The sequence below is a fragment of the Montipora foliosa genome, chromosome 3 (assembly GCF_036669935.1).
Source record: "Montipora foliosa isolate CH-2021 chromosome 3, ASM3666993v2, whole genome shotgun sequence".
NCBI classification, from domain to species: Eukaryota; Metazoa; Cnidaria; class Anthozoa; order Scleractinia; family Acroporidae; genus Montipora; species Montipora foliosa.
In genome coordinates this window covers 14160226-14180088 of record NC_090871.1, presented here as the reverse complement: position 1 = coordinate 14180088, position 19863 = coordinate 14160226, and the positions used below count along the sequence as shown (strand labels likewise).

General features: G+C 39.3%; 3 protein-coding genes across 4 annotated transcripts; 2 read left to right on the top strand and 1 right to left on the bottom strand.

The window, feature by feature from the left end:
* Positions 1 to 5295, top strand: LOC137996844 (G-protein coupled receptor 157-like). The gene is made up of 3 exons (XM_068842454.1): positions 1 to 924; positions 2880 to 3053; positions 3713 to 5295. The coding sequence occupies exons 1-3, from the start codon at positions 328 to 330 to the stop codon at positions 3956 to 3958; spliced, it is 1017 nt and encodes a 338-aa protein (XP_068698555.1). The 5' UTR covers positions 1 to 327; the 3' UTR covers positions 3959 to 5295.
* A 152-nt stretch (positions 5296 to 5447) lies between these two features.
* LOC137996846 (iodotyrosine deiodinase-like) lies at positions 5448 to 10238 on the bottom strand. Of its 2 annotated transcripts, XM_068842456.1 has the most exons (4): positions 9725 to 10238; positions 8630 to 8946; positions 8328 to 8390; positions 5448 to 7267 (listed from the first exon to the last, which is right to left on the bottom strand). In XM_068842456.1, exons 1-4 carry the CDS (start codon positions 10095 to 10097, stop codon positions 7085 to 7087), a joined length of 936 nt encoding a protein of 311 aa, XP_068698557.1. In that variant the 5' UTR covers positions 10098 to 10238; the 3' UTR covers positions 5448 to 7084. The 2 variants fall into 2 exon arrangements, with proteins under 2 accessions (XP_068698557.1, XP_068698558.1); XM_068842457.1 differs by lacking the exon at positions 8328 to 8390.
* A 331-nt stretch (positions 10239 to 10569) lies between these two features.
* LOC137995277 (mRNA export factor GLE1-like) lies at positions 10570 to 11950 on the top strand. Its single transcript, XM_068840851.1, has 2 exons — positions 10570 to 10915; positions 11110 to 11950. The coding sequence occupies exons 1-2, from the start codon at positions 10896 to 10898 to the stop codon at positions 11948 to 11950; spliced, it is 861 nt and encodes a 286-aa protein (XP_068696952.1). The 5' UTR covers positions 10570 to 10895.
* Positions 11951 to 19863: the final 7913 nt, after the last annotated feature.

The following is a 19863-nucleotide window of genomic DNA, read 5'->3' as shown; positions in this document are numbered from 1 at the left end:
TACTAATGGTCCACCTTCAGCCACGCCTGACTGAGACATCCCCAACAGAAATCCTCTCAGTTAAAAATTCATGAGTGGGACCAAGTGATATCCTCGGAGTGGAGCTGACGTGAACATGAGTGAAGAGAGTAGAGAGGAAAGTACGATGAGTCATATCCGCTCATATGAGTCATATTTCTCCCCAGTCGAGCCTAGCTACTTGCCCACGTTACGCCTCCACAATTACGCTTCTCAGAAATGTCAAATGTCAGCGTGAACTTCAATGGTTTTCTTAAACGCGATACTACTATCATCGGAGTTTGAACGCCATAGTATTTGCGCTCTAACATGAAGGAAGGCAATTATATAAAGCTCAACGGATACTTGGCATCAATCACTACAATTTTATCTTTTTTCGGAACGTTTGCCATTATTATTTCGTTTTTCGCGTGGAAAGACATCCGAACAGCATCAAGACGAATCTTGGTTTACATTTCAGCGGCTGACTTTTTGACGTCTGTCGCAACCATCACAGCGATGGCTAGCTTTTGGATCAACGGCAAGGAAACCAAAGAAGTTTGTTCGGTTCAGAGCATCCTCGGAACGTTTTCGGTATTAGCCTCGTTTTTCTGGACAGTTTTCTTGGCGCTGTATTTGTACATTGCCATTTGTCGGAAAAATGTTTTTTTGGCCCAGAGATTATTGCTCCCGTTTCATGTGTGTGGATGGGGCATTCCCGCTGTTATCGTCTCTGGCGCGTTCTTCGGAAAAAAGTTGGGGAATAATGACAATAAGGTGACTTCGGGGTGGTGTTGGATCAATGAAGACTTAAATTGGCCTGACCAAGTTCTCTGGATGCTCTTGGCTGGTAAATTGTGGGAAATCATGGCATACTTTACAATCGTCGTTCTTTATGCTTTGGTGAAACGGAGTATGAAGAAAGGGGTAATTATCAAGCTAATGCACCTATTAATATTTATTAAGCCCGGTAGGGGGATCGGGCTAACCACGGGAATTTGATCGTGAGGTCTGTCCCCAGGGTAGGGGTTTCAATTGTACATGATGTCCCTAGGGTAGGGATTTTGACAGCACAAGGCCATTTTGACTGGCTACTTTGTCCGCCCAGGAAGAAGGTGGAGGGATGATTTTTTTTTAACAGAAAATGCCAAAATCCCCACCCCATGCCTGACTCCCTCCTCATCAGCCAACAGCCAAGGGCTACTCACCTCCCCCCCCCCCCCCTTCCACACTGACCCCCTCTAAAATTCACGTAAAATAAAAATTAAGATTTGAAAAAAATTATACATAGTGGCCAATTTGAAGTAAAGAGGAAATTACACTTAATTACAGGTATAACCTTTAAAATTCAAAGATGGAGGAAGAGGGTCAATCAATAATTCTTACCATTGATGTAAACCTTTCATGTCAAATGACAATCCTCCTTTTTCGATACTAAGACACCAAGTTGAAGATATAAGGTTAAAGAAGGGGAGATTAACTTACAGTAAATCATTATTGGCACATTATTGGCAGGTACACAATGGCCAGTGTACAGGCATGTATTGTTTTTAGTCCAAATTTGTGGGGCATTCCTGGACGTCTATTTGTTGCAACTGGATTGTTGAATGACGTCCACTTTGACTGATCCAGACTACAAATTGTCCTGTTTTGTTTGATCACAAACCTGAGCCACCACAAGCTGTGGGATAAGGGCAGATTCAACCCCCTGCCCATTAACACTGACCCTTAAAAAGTAATTGTTGTGGGATGTGAAACAATCCACTTACTGTTTATGAAGACTTAGTCTAGGAGAGATCCCTAGTGTCACTGTAAAGCCTTGTGGACAATCCCTAATTTACAAAGACTAACCTACAAAAAAGTCTCAGTTGATTTTACATGTAGGTACCTTAAGAATACAGAACTGTTGAATATATAAGCCTTCCTCTGGTAGCTCTTTGAAATATACTGGAAATAATTCCAGGTAAATTTTCTTGATCTTAAATTCCTACATGTATGAGGTAAACACCTGAATTTAAATACTTTCATTACAGTCTGAACCAAACTGAACAATAATATTGGCATTTAGAAACACAGTCAGACATCTGACAGCTAGCTGATGGACATCAAAGCTTGATTTATTCAACTGCAGTAAAGATCTTTGCACTTTTCTGGAATGTTGTTGTTAAAAATTTTGGTTGTGAATTAACATTCATTTCAATCCCTAAATTATGACCTTGGGAAAAAGGGCATTAATTAGTCAAAAATAATTTCCAAACCATAAAATTAAAGAAGATAGCCTGGATTTAGCAAGTATGTTTTAACTCTAAGTGAGTTTTAAGCTGTGAGTAAGTGTACAACAGAAGGCTGATGTCTATGCGAAGACTCGGGATTTTGTTTAGAGATAAGTAAAAGATAATGGTTGATACCAGTGTACACACACGTACAGCTTGAAAAACTGGTAAGAAATAAACTGCTAACATCACTTTAATTACTGACTTAATGAGTAGAGTATAATTATTTTTTTTTTCAGAAAAATAGGTTTGCCGGTAATTAAAAAGGTTGCATATTGACAAATTAGTAATTATTGGCAGTTAAAAATTCATAGACAATGTCTTTCAAACCCATTTTTTTTAAGTAGGGATAATCCACAGGGAGGGTACATAGTCTGACCAGGGGTCCGTTTTTCAGTACATTCCTACAGCAATATTGTAAAGGGCATTGATTGTGTAAAATTTACTGGTATCGTTTTTATCATTATTACTCTGTGTATTGTGATGCCTGCAGAACCCTTCCCCATCCTGGGGGTCGGTCATGGCAGTCGAGATTCACTGGGTTAATGTGCATTCAATGCATAACGCTGGCAGCAAAGTTGATTACATTGAATATTTTTGGTTCATCAGAGAGCCGGACTTCTCACATGTAATGATGTGACGCAGGCACAGAAAGTAGAAAGGAAGCTGATTTGCATTCCCTTGATATTTGTGTTATTACGTATGTGGGGGACCATAAGATTTTTCCTGTTGGTTGCAAAGGGACCAGAATACCAGTCAAGTGATTTGCTGCTTATTTTGCAGGTCAGTATTTTAAAATTTTATTGCATTAAAGAAAACATGATGGCAGAGACACATAAGTTTACCAAACTCATCAAAACAATCTTGATAATAATCTTTACCAAGTTTTAACAGCTAGTTCACTCTTCCAGAGTGTTCAAAGTTAGTATGTTTAATTTGCCTTTCTTGATGTTTCCAAATTAATCGACTGCCCAGTGGTGGGAATTGAAAGAATCAAAGTATATACTCTGACAAAAGTCAAGATAGTTTAGGCTGCTGCCATTTTGACTTTAATAAAATGTTCCTGTCAGGTAAACAGTACCTGTTTCAGCAGAAATATAAATACTCTAAACAATAAAAAGCAGATATAAAGAAAAAAAAAGGAGCCAAAAAATAGGGAGTGCCTAGCATGGTTCTATTCACCACCACCCACCCCCCACCCCCCCCCCTTTCCCCCTTCCCTGGATTCGCCCCTGCTGCCCTACTAACAGACTCGCTGACTGACCCAACTGAAAACGACTATTTAACTGATGTATCACCAGTCATTGACTAACTTGCTGACTGCTTACCAATAGACCCACCCAGAGTGTCTCCAGTGACTAACGGAGTGACTCAGACTGTTGGGCAGACACACTGAAAAAGCAACAGGCCAACTGATTAAGTGGTTGTCTTTATTGTTACAGGGTATAGGAGACAATGCTCCTGGGTTTGCCAACTTTCTCCTCTTCTTTCTTTTTACTGAAAAATGCCTTTGGAACTTTCGCTTGTGGATTACCTGCAGTTCAACCTGTTTTTCAAGAAATAATCACTGTCCTAGCTCCTCAACGGTGTTCAGAGACGCATCACAGGAACCACTTGTCCAGCACAACAAGATAAACAATAAAAACAATCCTTCACTTCAGGATTCTAAGAATTATTTGGCCATATGAAACTGAACATTTGAGTGCTTGATCCTGAGATGCCCACACTATACAGACCAAATACCTGACAACTAAATAGCCAGCGAACACAGACATATTTCCGGTGGTCGTTTCTCTCCCCCGAAAAATAGGGGGGGAGAACGATCGCCGGAAATACGTCTGCGTTCGCAGGCTAACAACTGAAATAATGCTTTTCTGTAACTCGTAGTTTATCGCTAATGGCTTACGAACTCGACCAATCCTTGTTTTGATTATTCATGACTCATGCTTTCAAGCATGATTGCAGACAAGGGATCCAACCACATGTTGGCTGTTATCATTATTTATGACAACTTTATTTAGCATAACTAAATATAGTTGTTAAATGTACTGAGTCTCATACAAGGTTAATTTTCACCAAGGGTGGTATTGCTGTATGCTAAAACTACAGTGTACTATTCTTCAACAACTTTTCATTATTTATTTTTATTTTTTTCATTTAAGCTACATGTACAGAGTCACAGTACTACATGTAGTTTTAGTACTAGTAGTAGTAATAGTAGTAATAGCAGCAGACTATAGCAGCTACAGTAGTGGTACTACTGTACCTGTAGTGGTAGTAGCTACTGGTAGTGGTACCGGTAGTAGTACTACCACTACCACTACTACATGTATGTATTACTACCACTATTACAGGGAGCAGATACATAATACCTTACTGATATTAATCACTTTGTGCATTACAATGTTACTTGCATAGCATGTATTACATCTATTTAAATTCATGCATACCTTTCATCATCTTCATTCCAAAGAAAGACAACTGGGACCATTTTTTTTTCAAATTTGTCAAGGGACTGGGCACCTATCTCAAAAGCAAATGTGATGCAAAAGTAAATAAAATATTGAAAGACAGTTTGTAGGAAGCTGGATGCAACAAAGTGCAGCTATTTTCGCAATAAAGTGAAGGGGCAGGACTGAGCTCCTGCAGCAGACTCGTTTATTCTGAGTTTGAGGCCTCAAAAGTAAAGGCAAAACTATAAAAAGGCGATATTAAATACCGAAAAACTAAAACTTTATTCAAATAATTCGATCTATTAGCTTTAATATGATATAGTTTGACCCTATACAAAAAATAGTGGCGCAACAATTTCAGACACAGACACCTCATTTTCCTTTACCGAGACCTTGCAGCTTGAGGGGCTTGTTTCTTTGTTCATATGAGATGTCTTTTCCAAGAACCCATCTAGTTACATTGCGTTGGACATGTTCCAATTTTTGAATTAGCTCATATGTTTGATGGGGATTCTACACTTGACATACATACTCGTCGTCGAGTATTGGGTGCACCATCTCTTTATAACCAACATCCAAAGCTTCTGACTTCTTCTCAAAAGTCTGTTTATTAAAGTAATCCAAGCAACCTGTTTGATTTTGCAACAACAGCAAATATGTGTGACTTCCATGATAGATCTTCCAACAGAAGTACTCCAAGGTGCTTATGTGCCTGTACTTGTTGTAATTGCTTGTAAGCGGCACCATTCGTAGACTTGCACCGAGCTTTCTTGCACTAAATTGGATGTTGAAGTGGGTGAAGTGCTTTCATGGACCTCATCATCTGCAAATATGACTCAGTGTAGGGCTTGATAGAAAACTAGGAATGTCTGCATTCACAGACATGTGTAAAATAAATAGGAGGGGACCCATTATATACTTTCCTTAACTTTCTTTCGATATGGATTTACTGTGAAGCTGTTTCACTTCCATCAATTCTGCAGCCGATTCATAATCTTGTGATTATCAACTTTTATCACAGATTTAACTTGTCGATTGACAATTATTGAAAAATATTAAGTATTATCAACTTATCGACTACGTTTTCAATGATTGATTTTGATCGAAATGTTATGCCCTGCATAAAGCATGCTAACAAAATCCGTACCTTGCTTGGCTGGCATTTGTGAGCGTTAAAACAGAATTTTCGGTCCTGTGTTTCTGACAGCAAGTCGTATACTTTGAGGTCTCACATCCAGACACTAACCCCACCGGACAGGGTTAGCTTAAATGATTTTTTTTTTATTTGGGAAGCTGTCAGACGCTCAGAGTACACGCTCAATTAAATTTTCTGTAAAAAAGAAGTTGAAGGGAACTTCATGTCAGCCTCAAAGCCAAATTGAATGTTACGTGATTAATCTTCTCAAGGGGCTAAGACATTTACCATCATGATGGCACAATTATTGTATGAGGTTGAGCATGATAGCGATAATTATCAACTGAGCGCAAAAGTTTGTGTTGTCTGCCAAAGCCGAAGGCGGATAACACAAACTGAGGCCTTGATAATTATCGCTATCATGCAAAAACCGAATCCAATAATTGTTTTATTATGCAATTACTCCTGAGCTACACTTGTAAAGGAGAGGACTGACTCATTCATTTCTTTGGATGAGCAGCAAATCAAATAATGTTTGTGCGGGTGGCAGAGTCTTCTTTCCTCTTCTCTGCTGGTTAGTGTGTTAGGCGACATCACTTCTGCATGCATAAAACTATTGCCTGTAGGTATGACCTCAATTCTTCATGTATAAAATCTATTGTCTGTAGGTATGACGTAAGAGAAACAGAGCAAGCAAGAATTAGCTGCATGCTTATAGCCAATCAAACTAGAGCTGGTGACACCAATGTATCAATTGTAATAATGATTTATGATACCTAAACAATATTGTGTACTATTAGAGCTAACTATTATGCAAAGACAAATTGACTATACTGGAAAACAAAACGCAGCTCAGTTGACAGTTATGGAATAAAGCACTGTGTCAAGTTATTGCACTACCACACGTACGCAATGTGTGCCTATTTTTTAATTGGGTGTTTGGCAGACATCTTACGACAGTGGATGGACCAGTGACTGTAACTAATGTTCACGAATTTCAGATGAATAGCAGGTCACTCACTGAAATATTTCAGGAATTTTTTTGAGTCCTTTTATGTCATATTTAACATGAGGTAAAAGAACCTAAACAGTAAACAGCTAGTCAGTCACTATGCATAATCTACTTTCCAAAGTCTTGTAGGGTGTTCATAGTTTCCTCAATTGACAATGACCTAGGAAACTAATACCTTGCAGAAATAAAGCAATCAAAGCCATGCACATACAATTCATTTCAAAACCATAATATCACTAAGTGGTTTTCTTTTGATGCATGGTACTGTTGCATCATCTGCAGGGTAACCAACAGGAAGAAGTAGAATCAGCTTTTCATTGACTTTTCTTCCCAGCAAATCTCGCAAACGAGGTCCAGCATTCATAGGTGTTGAGGTCACTGTAACCAATCCAGCATTCTGGAATATTAGATGAAATGTTTGCTTTTAGTCCTGATAAAATTATATTGACAGTTTAGGGTTTGTATAATAATGCTCAGTTTTCATATATACATAACAAAGTGTCCCTTTAAGTCTAATGAAGCATGAACTAACTGTAGATTTTACATTATATTTAAGGAGGCTCGAAAGGGTCTTGAAGAAAATGTGACCCCAAAAAATGTTGTATGTAATTGTTAGAAATGTTGGGCAATGTCTCTTACCGGTAACTTGGCTTGCAAAATAATATTATTGGTGACAGGCACCATGTTGTTTTGCTTACAAGTACGATTTCACATTCTTAAAGGAAATTTGAAGTAAAATTATCTGGTGGAATTTTGTTTTCATCTTTCGACAGCGTTTTCAAAAATGACTCAAGTACTGTTATGAAATTTTTCTCACACTACATGGTAGGCCAGATAAATTAATGAGTTTTAAGAAATTTAAAATTTACCTCTTCTTACTAATAATTATTATTAGCTTTTAAGCTATAATTTTCGAAAAGCTGGATTTTAGAGCCAGGGTACTTTCAATTAGGAGCAGTTGTATCATTGACATGGCTTCAGTCGAGAACTCAGAGACCCTTAAAAATTGGCTGACAATAGTATCAGTTAATATCTAAATGCTTGCCTACTGAAAGGGTCAACAATATTGTAATCCTTATCCATTGGAAACCCAATGTTACATGTACCTGTGGGGAAACCCTTTCAATCCTCCTGTAAGAGTTAAAACTTTTTGTAATGGTGAGTGAACTTGGAGAGTCAAGTGTAGGGGGACATTTTCCCAATTTTACTGCCAGAATTTCCTGTCACAAGGGATGTTAAATTCAAAGAGAGGAGTATTTGAGGACATCTAGTGGTGCTAATATAAAAATCATCTTGCACACATCTTTCTGCACAAGTCATTATATACGCCATATTTACAGCCCGTTTAGGAAATTCAGGGGTCATCACACGCGGTTGCCTTTAGTTACGGCCAGTTTAGGAGTCATTGGGTTCAATTCACTACACGCACTGTATGTCACCAGTCACTAAAATCAAACCTTTTCGTAACTGAGTTTTAACGACCTACATATTTCCTCTTCAGTCCAAAGAAGGGTCATTAACTGAAATGTGAAAAGTGAAGTGTTGTCACTTACTGCATGGACTTATGATGAAAATAAGGCATGCAAAAGTTTTTTGTATGTCATGAAATGAATCAACAGAATTAAAGGGGGGGGGGGGGAGGGGGGATTTTTAATGGCATTTAGCAGGTGGGGAAGTGGGGGTGCTGTTAAGAATATCAGGCCCACTAAATCAGCCAGTAATTGTTGTACTCAGGACAGGTTAACTCTCTAGAAAATACCTGAATGGCTGCCAGAAGAAGTCCAACAGAAATGCACACACTCATTTCATTGTAATAATGTGTTAACTTGCTGCCATCTTCCCGTAATCCATAAACTTGCTTAAACACAAGAATTAGATAAGGTGCACTGTTTAGATATGGCTTTGCCCATGTTGTCTTTGTGAATTCTATATCTTTGACCCACTTTTCTCCCATTCGTTTAGCATAATTAAGATATTCCTCTTCTTCCACAATTGCACGGATTTCCTTCTTTAGTGATTGGTCTCTGACAACCACAAATGTCCATGGTTCGGTGTGTGCGCCACTTGGTGATGTTCCTTTTAAAACAAACCACATGGCTCTCATTTCAATATAGCCCTTTTGCAAGGTATTGAAATTGAAAAATGCAAGGGAAATCTAATGTCTAGCAGAATAATAGGTCCTGCACTTTCCCTAAGGAATAGCCCTCCATACAGGCCCTTTATCTCAACTCTGCTGAAAAAATTATGTTGGAGGTGGTTGAAAAGTGTAATGCAAGTTCACAGTGCTCAAATTTAACAGTTAACTTTCATTTATCATTGTCTAATAATAATAATTATTATTATTATTTGTTTTGTTTTTTTAATTTTTTATCTTTATCATGTTATTATTGCAGTTATAATTTGCCAACCAGAGATGTGACTTCTTTTGTTAGGTGGTTGGAAAATTTGAATATCAAACAAAATTTGCAACTGTTTGTACCCAGTGATTGTTCCTGTGAATTTAAACCATACCACATCTGTTTGGACCTACACCTACAGATCATTTAAAAGTAAAAATGGTATGGCAGGGCATTAGTTCTCTGTCAATTTACTAGGCTAAGCCTTACTGCTAAGGGCAAAACAATTTTCAGAGGCCTATAATGGTTGGACAACTATTACTATAGACATTTAAGGGGGAAAGGGTTAAAGTGCAAGAATTTTTTTTTATCAGGGCCCAAGAATCGTAGATGAAACTACAGTAGCTCTTTGAAGCGATTCAAAATGATTATTTGGGTAGAAATTGAATTTTTTTTTCCTTTGTTTTTTCTTTTCTTTTTTTTTTTTTTATTTGCTACCACAGGATGTTTTCTTTTACCTGCCGTTTTGATGATGTTTTCTACAACCTCCAAGGGGATATCTTCCTCACTAATTTTCCGAACGGTCCGTCGCCTGTCCATCTTTTCGAAAAATTCCGCTGATTTCTTCTTCATTTCTTTCTCGGATAAGCGATCGCCGAACCATGGATAAGGCATGTGGTCTGGCTCGCGTTCTCCAACGACACTAAAGTTTGCGGGGTCGTTTGGAGGAATGGTGGTCTGGTCACTATCTTGTAAGGGATCGACGTCAACAGTGTAGCTGAGTTTCTTTGGCTGATAAAATCGCGTAATGATCTGAGTAAGAAGAAATCCTACCAATATCGACGCTAAGTACGGCCAGTATGCGACAAGAAACGGGGCTGATAGTTCCATTATTGCCTCGTCGCGGCTATGTTTACTTGTTTCGACTTTTGTCAGACTTTTGTATAATATATATATATATATAGTGTCCAGCGGTCTCACGTCTGGTCACGCAAAGACTACATCATTACTCGTGACCTGTAATACCATCAAATTATTGCTTGTTATGGTACAGTAATAAATTCTGACTCTGATGATGATGGTGAAGTGGAAGATAACTTTTGAAAGGGTAGAGGCAAACTGCAAGGATTGAATTGCCTGTTAATACGCTCATTGTTTACGAAGATTTCTTTGATATTCTAATTTGCTTACCACAGTAGAAAAAAGGAATCTGGCCGGCACATAAATTAGAGGTGTTTAATCGGTGAACGTCGCCTTGTGTACACAACTGGCGACTTAGCTTTAGTGCTAGTTTGATTTGGAACAAGGTGAAACGGGTGAGCAAGGGTATTGAGGCGAGAAGGACAACTTGTCTTTTTCAAGCGCTGTCATTGGCCGTTTTACTACTAGAGACGAATAATTTATCCGGGACGAACTTTGGCAAACTTTTTTCTGCGTCTGTTATCAAAGTTCGTCTGGCATAAAGACGAGCACAAGACACATAATGCGTCTTTACGAACTATCCAGCTTAGTGCGTCTTCGAAGACGTACTAGGCTGTTTTAGGAACAGGACGTGAACAGGACGCGGACGTCAGGCGCAATATGAAAGAGACTGGAACCGATTATATTTCCCGCGTCTTAAATTTGGCGTCGCGTTTAGGACGTGAAATCCATCAGTTTGACGTCCTGACCAGAACGTGAAGAGAAATCATGGCAAATTCAGGAAAAAAGTAAGTGAAGGTTAAAACCTAAGTGTTTGAAAACTAGCTTTAACATTAATTATTTGTTATTCTATGAAAAACATCTAAAAGCAAATGTAAAGGCAACGAAATTCGAGGGTTCACAACGAACGAACTGATCTTTAACATGATGCTGTGGCATTAGTCTTGTGTTTTTGTTTACACAATTGTTTTGTTAAATTTAGGCTCACAATGAAGTGGACTGAGGAGAAAGACGTGATGATGATGAAGGAGATTGCGGCTCAAGGAGTATTTCAATACAAATTTGGCAGTCGAGAGAGAGGAAACGTGTGGAATGTCGTGGCGCAAAACTTAAAATGTCACACTGATTTGTTTGATGGCTTGACTGAAAGGGGAGCAAGGGATAGATATACTTTAATTTCAAGGCGTTTCAAAGCAAAGATTTCGGAGGAATTGAAAAGCAGCGGCATTGGTGGGGAGCCACAGACCGAGTATGAAATTTTACTCGAAGAACTTGTCCATTTAAGCGATGAGGCGGAGAAAAGAGCAGAAATAGATGCAAAAAGTATCAAGGATAAGGCTAACCTAGAGAAGCAGAAGGCGCTGGACATCAGAAAAAAGGCAATGGAAAAAATGGGGGAAACAAGAAAAAGATCTGCTGAAGATGTGGAGGAGGAAGAAGAGGAGTTCCAAATAAAAGAACAGAAAAAGAGGAGGAGAGGATCGGAGACCATGTTGTGGCTTGAAAAGAAGGCAGAGAGAGATGCTAAGTTCAGAGAATTACAGCTTGAAGAACAAAGAAAAGATAGAGAGATGCAGCGAGAAGAAAGAAAAGAGCAGCTGGACCTCCAACAGAAGCAGTTGCAGATACAGCTTGAAAATCAACAGCAGCAGCAACAACAGCAAACTATGCTGATGCAGCAAATGATAAGCATGATGCAACAACAGCAACAACAAATGCAGCTCGTGTTTTCAAAGCTGCACGACAATAAAAAGATTCATTTTGAGTTTGAAAACATGAGGTCCATTTGTTGTTGCTGTTGTTGTTGTTCAGTACTTACTTAAAGCTGTACAACAATAACAAAGATTCATGTTGACCTTAAGTATTGACGTATGCGTTTGCCACCGCCTGAGTGGACATTTCACTTTTTATTGTTACTGCAACAGTCTACATTTTGGAATCAAGGAACCCCCATATGCGGCAGGCAAGTACATGACAGAGTAGAATACAAGCTTGACTATATAGTGGAAACTTATCATCTTTTTAAATTGTCTCATTGAAGTAGTTGTACTTTCACACATTCAAAGATTGTGACTGTATGGAACAGAACTAAAGAACTGTAGCAAAAAGGCGATGTGAATTACTTTTGAAACTTTTAACTGCATTACTCAAATAAAAATTGTTTCAGAAATTGTTTTAATTATTCAGCATATATATATATTATAATCTCCCATCCTCCAGATCTTCATGAGAACATCTGGTAAAAAAAATGTATGTACATATTTAAGGGACATAATCATGTCATATCCAACAAAACACAAGAAAAATAACAATTTAAAAAAAACAGTTTTAAAAGGCCCACAAAATGTAAATTAATCTGTCCAATCTGTTTTTGTGAATTAAGGCTACCTAAAAAAGTGTACGGTATAGACCCTGTATGCATACAGTTACCATACCCGTAGATCATGGTATAACGGCTCATCATATAGCTAAATAGCTTAGCCCATTGATCAAAACACTAGAATTGCATTATCCAATGATTCAATTTTTAATAAATATGTTTATTGGAAATTCATTAATATGCAGTTCATCTAATCACTACTACGGTACAATGAAATGTATTAAGTTCATAATGAGTAAACTTTTTTTTACCAGAAATACTCGTGAAGATCGGGAGGATCGCAATCAAAATATTCAGAGACAATATTGCCATACAAGCATGTATGGGCATTTTGAAGAATTCCACAAACTAAGTAAATTTTCCCTATTGGACTGAGACCAATTTTAATCTGCTGTTTGAAATCTATGAATTTATAATAGTTTGTGATTGTTCCAAACATCCATTCTACTGCAATTCTGACTTCAGACATGCGCTCGTTAAAAATGGCCATCTGTGGGGTAAGCTGTACATTCCTAAAAGGAGCTTGTAAGTGAAGACTAATGGGGTAGGCTGGGTCACCATAAAGACATAAAGGCTGACCATTTATCCAAGCAACTCTTTGCAAGTCCGTCAATAATCCTGATTCACACAGCATAGTGCTATCATGCCTACGTCCTTCATATGGTCCATTCAAGTTTGCAATAATCCCATTGGGGAGCACAACACTTTGGAATTTTATTCCATGGGCACGTTTATGTCCATTGAAAACTATTTGTTGATTTTTTTTGGGTCTTGAACTCTTACAAAGAGTTCCATCGATAAAACCAAAACAGTTTTGGAGCGGAGCACCTCTGTTATGGATAATTTGTGCGTAATGTTCCAAAGTTCGAGGAAGAAGAAATGGTTGATTCCAAGAGTTCAAGCGATAGTTATGTGCTTCAAAGGTGAAATCCAGAACATGGTTAAAAATTAAGCACAACTCTGTTGGATTTCGACCAAATCTGAAAACCATGTCACTATACCTACAAGGAAAGGCAAGTCTTTTTAAGAGAATGCAAAGTCCTTCGATACCTGTACAGACAGTTCCTTGGGAGCAAGTAAACTTATCAGGAAATCCTAAAATATGAAGCAGTAGCTCCAGGTCAGCTTTGTGAAATCGAAATTCAACTTTACACTCGGTTTCGTCCATGTTATCAAAAGAAAATCTGTCATATTTCCAGTAAGGAAACACTTCTCTTGATACATTTTCCTCATAAAGAACTGCGAATTCTTCTTCGTCGATAATATCGTCAAAATAAGCAAAGACAAGTGTTTCTCTGACACTTTGAAGAGAGTTCGCCATATTTGTAAACATCACTGGACGACGACGCGTCTTCTTTCCCGCGCTAAATCAAATAGATGGACGTCCCGTCGGTCTCAGTTTCCCGGGATGTAACACGGCCAAACATCGCGTCCTAGACCTCTCGCGTCCTGTTTCTAAATCAGTCTACTAAAATGGAGACGTAAGACGCATTGCATTACGCGTCCTGCAGCGCCTATCTTTATGCCTGACGAACTTAACAGACACAGAAAAAAATTTGCCCAAGTTCGTCCTAGGCGAATTTTGCGTCTCTGGTATAACCACGGAAATTAATACACTAACAGTATGAACGACAGAAACATATGACAACCAAATAAAATTTGGGAAAATCAGACGACCCTCAATGATCTTTCTGGATGCTCTAACCACAGGCCACGCGAAATTCAGCATTGGTTATTTCAAGAATTTTATACTCTTGGCATCACAATTACCGTCACCAGTTAAAGATAATTTTGTACCTTTTACAAGCACACCCCTAAAGCTAACCCAATCATCTTCCCAACTGAACAAATGTCCCTAACTTAAAGGGGCTAGGTCACGCAATTTTAGGCAATTTCAGCTCTGATCGAATGGTCATAGAATTAACTAAAATATCAAAATAACTGTTCAAAACTATAGAAGAACTCTAACAAAACACAGGGAAGCCAAGAAGGGACATGGATGGACGAAACTGGAGAGGATTGAAATGGATTGGGTAAATTTGAAAAACGTCGGCTCACCTTTTTTCAAATTTATATCAGTCTATATCAAAATGTCATTTACACAGCTGGAAAATCATTCTCAGTTGTTATGTAGCCGTGATTTTGCAAATGAAAGACCCTTTCTCTGCCAATTTGACGTTTAGAGCTCATAATTAACAAAATTAAACAAAATTACCTAAATTACCCCCCCCCCCCCCCCTTTAGCCTAGCACTTTATAGCAGGATCTCTAGCGCCTCTCCGTTTATTGACAGGGTAGGCAGAGGGGCTTGCAAAGTATTTCAACTTTGTTTTTTGAGGGCAAAAAACAAAGTTGAAGTACTTTGCATTTCTTAGCATTGAGGCATTGAGCTCCATCCAGTTGTTGGCCGACCACTGGCCGACAGAGTCAAGAGCAGTTTGAAAGGAGGAGTTACTATTCCTACACGAATCTTCTGATATAGACACATCATCCACATACTACGAATTAATATACATCTTAAAAAGCATGAACAGCCCGGTGTGGCCATCACGCCACGCATGCGCACAACCATTTCACCTGTCCACTTAAAGGAGTGCATAAAAACACCCGCTTGGTAAGTTGGCTATGCCATGCTGATGAAGACTAATGAACCAGTTAACATGGTTTTGCGCATGCGTGACGTGAGGGTCACACCGGGTTTGCTGTTTTGGTGTGTTCACCTTGCTTTTAATGCTTTTGTACTTCTGAAAATCACTTTACCCTCTTACCTTTTCTGGAAATCGCGATTCTTTTATATTTAAGATTTGAATTTGGAATTCTTTTGTTTTTTTACGAACAAAAAGCTCTAAGTCAGGGCAAAAAGATGACCCTTGAAAATACAAGATGACGTAACGCAAGATGGTGGCGGTATGTCACGCGTCATGCCAAAGAGAGAAAAAAATAAGGAGTCACGTTTTTCTTGCTCCGAATATAATTTTCTTCTTTCAGACAAAAAGGGGTATAGGACAAGCGGGAACGTGTGGGGCGACCTGGTGCATGAAAAATCCCTTACAATGAACGATCCCAAAACGAACACTGCCACTGAGTTCTACGTATACGGGTATTTCTGGCACTTTTGCCACACCTGCCATCCAAAACGCACAGAGACCCATTCCTGCTCCCTCAACATCACCATGGACGACACCATCGGGAGGAGATTCGGGATTCCTTTTATCCTTGTCGGAGTTGTGAAAAAATTGCATTTGGTTGAATTGAATTAGTTGTAAAAAGTAAGCGGTGCAAAATATGCCATAAGGCATTTCATGAAAAAATGCTCCTTTGCATGTTATAATGGACACGAGATCATTTTTATTACTGTTATGTTACAGGGTTGTTTAAGTTACACTCCACTAGATAGTATAAGTAATATTGGGACAATCTGTCAACACAAACAATAATTACAAGACATTATGTGATCCAGCTTCGTTGTCACGTTAGCGTGGTCACGTAATCCGTTCTATTACTGTTAAGTGTCAGATACACTCCAATTAAAAGTATGAGAATTTTTGTCGAAGATTCTCGACTACTGACGTTGGTTACAAAGCATTTGAAGGTCAAGCCTCGTTTCCATGTTGGACTCTGAGGGTCACACTCTTAACCCCCCATAAAAGCCGTTGGCGCAAGTCACAAAATTGCCGACATTCCTAAGGGTCCCCTTGACACATGTAGATATAGCCGGCTTGCTTTCATCACGAAATTCCTACGGGATTACGGATGCCCCCAGACTAAAAGCTATGATCCTCGCAGTTATGGACGCAATTTTAGGAATTGCGTAGAGAAGCCTGTAAATTTCAGAACTTCAACGAGGTTTGAACCCGTGACCTCGCGATACCGGTACGACGCTCTAACCAACTGAGCTATGAAACCACTGACTTTGGGAACTGGTCATTTGTGGGTTGACCAGCTCCCAACGTCAGTGGCTTCATAGCTCAGTTGGTTAAAGCGTCGCACCGGTATCGCGAGGTCACGGGTTCAAACCCCGTTGAAGTCCTGAATTTTTCAGGCTTCTCTACGCAATTGCGAAAATTGCGTCCATAACTGCGAGGATCATAGCTTTACTTGATTTCATATCCGCAGTTCAGTATATCATCGTTAATAACCTAACTAAAAGCAGGCTACTAGGTATAAAAGACAAATCCAGATTGCTACAGTGGCTTTGAACCCGAGGTAGAAAATTTATCTCAATGTCTTAGACACAAACGTCACTTGCATCTTCATAATGGCTGCAGTTTTCAATTCCTCAACCTCTGCGGTATCAGCTGCATGTATTAATTTCCGTTATTCTCCCGTTGTTGGATGTACAATGTATCCGTTTACTTTCTTTTCCACAGGTCATTCGACTTCCACAATTCCTCAAGCGCGCTAAAGTATCTTGTTATTTCCAGACGTATCAGTTGTCGGTCAAATCCGGTCCCAGGTTGAATCCGTTTTTACCCAGGTAAACTGGTGATCGTCATTTTACCTAAAACCCCGGTGAAAATTGTTGGAACACTTCATGGGAATCTCCCCCTTCACAAAGTTGAAAACAGTTGGGGATTACACATTTTCCTGCAAAACTCGCGGTATTCCTCAACGGGGTACAGTGTTGTGAAGTGTCAAGTGTTCCAACGATTAATGACCGGGGTTGCAACCCCGGTCACAATTGCTACAACACTTCATGAGAATCTCCCCCTTCTCCCTTTCCCCTTCACAAAGTTGAAAACAGTTGGTGATTACACGTTTTCCTGTAAAACTCGCGGTTTTCTCCAACTGGGTACAGTGTTGTGAAGTGTCAAGTGTTCCAACTATTAATGACCGGGGGTTGTAGGTTGAATATGCATTCTACCAGGTTTGAAGCAGTTATATATCAACCCCTCCCTCAAGCTTTTTCCTACGCATTTCACCACTTCCTCTTAATTTTTTGTTTGGTATCATCATATCGGTTTCTGTATTAATACACATTCAGTCTCAAACAAGTCCACGGGTCATTCGACTTCCGCAAGGTCTCAAGTGCACTCAACTATCTTGTTACTGGGTTCTTCTAAGTCAACTCTGTCTTGGCAGCATGTTAAAGAACTCTTAGGGTTGATTCTGTCTTCTGTTGGTCGGATTCTCAAATTGCCTTGTGGTTTCGTTGTCACTGTACAAAGATGATAAGGGGATTCTTAGGTGTGGAAGCCGTCTCAGGAATGCACCAATCCCGTTTAACGCTCGCTTTCCAATATTTCTGCAAAGGTTGTCTCACTTCACAAATTTGGGTCATCAATGAATATTATTTGAAGGTTCTACACAACGGTGTGAGAGAGACTCTTACCGAGCTAAGGTCCTGCTTCTGCGTTTTAGAGGGAAGACAAGTTGTGTAGACTGTTATTGGAAAATATGCTGTTTGTAAGAAGATAGAAGGTAAAAGTTATGCAGTTCTTCATTCCCCACATCTTCCTGAGTTCTGGTTAAGTGACGAGTTTGCGTTCTCCCATGTTGGAGGGGACTTTGCTCGTCTTATGTATGTCAACGATATATTCGCCAAAGGGGGAGGAATAAACAAAGTTTACGTAGCGTTATGCAAATGTGATGCACGCCGAGCTGTTCATCTAGAATTTGTGCCAAGTCTAACAGCGGAAAGTTTTGTCAAGGCCCTCGCTCGATTTAAGGGAACATGGGGAACTCCAACCTTGATTGTCATTGAGACAATGGAAAGACCTTTGAGGACTCAAGGGTGCAGGCTTATTGTCAGCGTGATGGTACAAAATGGAGGTTCAATGTTGAGGCAGCCCCTTGGTGGGGTGGGTTTTTTTGATCTAGTGAATTCTAGTCAAGTCTGTCAATTTAAATTTGAAGAAGTGTCTCCGTAATGCGCGATTGAATTATGACGAACCGTCTAGAACCCTTGTAGAAGTTGAAGCAGTCTTGAATTCTCGTCCGTTAACTTACGTTTATGATGAGTTCGAGGAACCCCTGACGCCGTCTCACCTGGTCATAGGCCGAAGAATTCTGTCAATGCAAGAGCCATAATGGGACCATTATGGCTCTTGGTCAATGCCATCAAAGAACTATTCCGCATTGATGTTTCACATACCCAGCAAGAGCTTTTAAGTGGAGCAAGGCTCTTACAGCGCATCCTCGATCATTTCTGGAACATCTGGCAAGCTGAGTATCTCACACAACTTAGAAAACAACGTCGCTGTTGCTAAGTTAACTCACTGCGTAAGGTTCAAGTGGGAGATGTTGTGTCCATACATGAGAAGACGACCCCAAGACAGCTGTGGCGCCTTGTAAGGGTTTAACGCTTACTTCCTGTCCCGGATGGAGACGTTCGAAGTGCAGTAGTGAGAGTTAAGTCCGGCAACTTGCCTTCGTCAAAATGGAGACGTCCTCTGCAGAGACTCTACCCTTTGGAAGTGAAGCTGGACACTGAACCGGACAACGCTGTTCCTATTACAGTTGTGAGGGATGAAGATGTCCCAGCAGTTGTTGTGAATTCTAAACTTTTCTAAAATGGTGTGTAAGACTATTTATTGTAGTAAGTTTGTTTGTCATGAGATTTTCTTAATTTTGAACTTTGATTGATTGATGCCATCAATCAACGGGGACGAGTGTGTGGAAGCTGGACCCGACTACTTCACGTCGTCGCGCATTTTGATCCCCAGCGAACTGAACATTGAACTCTTGTCCTTTGATTTGATCTTGATGTAGTCTTGCGAAGATGAAGGTAGTCTTGAAAGAAATGTTCTTTCGTAGTTCTACATACATCTCTTATTGCGTACGGATCTTTTACAGTGTTAATTAATTGTTGTCTAATGAACGTGTCCACTGATAGGACTATATCTGGGATGTTCCTGCTTTCCTTGAATATCTGATGTGATCTGGATTCTTCCAATGCTGAGTTACATATTGTCCAACCCAGGGCTGTTCCATGACTGCAGTGCTCACCTTCTGCTTGGTGGCTTTTCTTAGGATTTCTTTGATGTTTTTGGGTTCTTTACCATTAATCGTTACTACCTGATCCATTTGTCCGATAAGTGTGGCTCTATCATTAAATTGGCAGTCAAGTTGTAGCTCTTCGATATATCTCTTAGAATCTTTCAATACTGATTTCAAACTCCTATCTTCCTTTCTCTTCTGAAAAGACTTAACTAACTTATTGTGTTCATTGATGAAACCAAATTTCCCTGTTTACTCTCCCTATCATTATTATTATTATTGTTGTTATTATTATTATTATTATTATTATTATTATTTTTATTTTTATTATTATTATTATTATTATTATTATTATTTCAGAATAAAAACTAGCGATAAAAAACGACGTTTCGATCTCTCTGAGATCATTTTCAAGTAG

Coding starts and splice junctions, on each gene's coding strand:
- LOC137996846 (XM_068842456.1), bottom strand. CDS start 10,097: ATGGAACTATCAGCCCCGTTTCTTGTCGCATACTGGCCGTACTTAGCG. Junction 8,391..8,629: donor TTCTTCTGGCAGCCATTCAG/GTATTTTCTAGA, acceptor TTCACATTTCAG/TTAATGACCCTTCTTTGGAC. Junction 7,268..8,327: donor TAAAACTCAGTTACGAAAAG/GTTTGATTTTAG, acceptor CTAATATTCCAG/AATGCTGGATTGGTTACAGT.
- LOC137995277 (XM_068840851.1), top strand. CDS start 10,896: ATGGCAAATTCAGGAAAAAA. Junction 10,916..11,109: donor ATGGCAAATTCAGGAAAAAA/GTAAGTGAAGGT, acceptor TGTTAAATTTAG/GCTCACAATGAAGTGGACTG.
- LOC137996844 (XM_068842454.1), top strand. CDS start 328: ATGAAGGAAGGCAATTATATAAAGCTCAACGGATACTTGGCATCAATC. Junction 925..2,879: donor AACGGAGTATGAAGAAAGGG/GTAATTATCAAG, acceptor TTGGTTCATCAG/AGAGCCGGACTTCTCACATG. Junction 3,054..3,712: donor ATTTGCTGCTTATTTTGCAG/GTCAGTATTTTA, acceptor TTATTGTTACAG/GGTATAGGAGACAATGCTCC.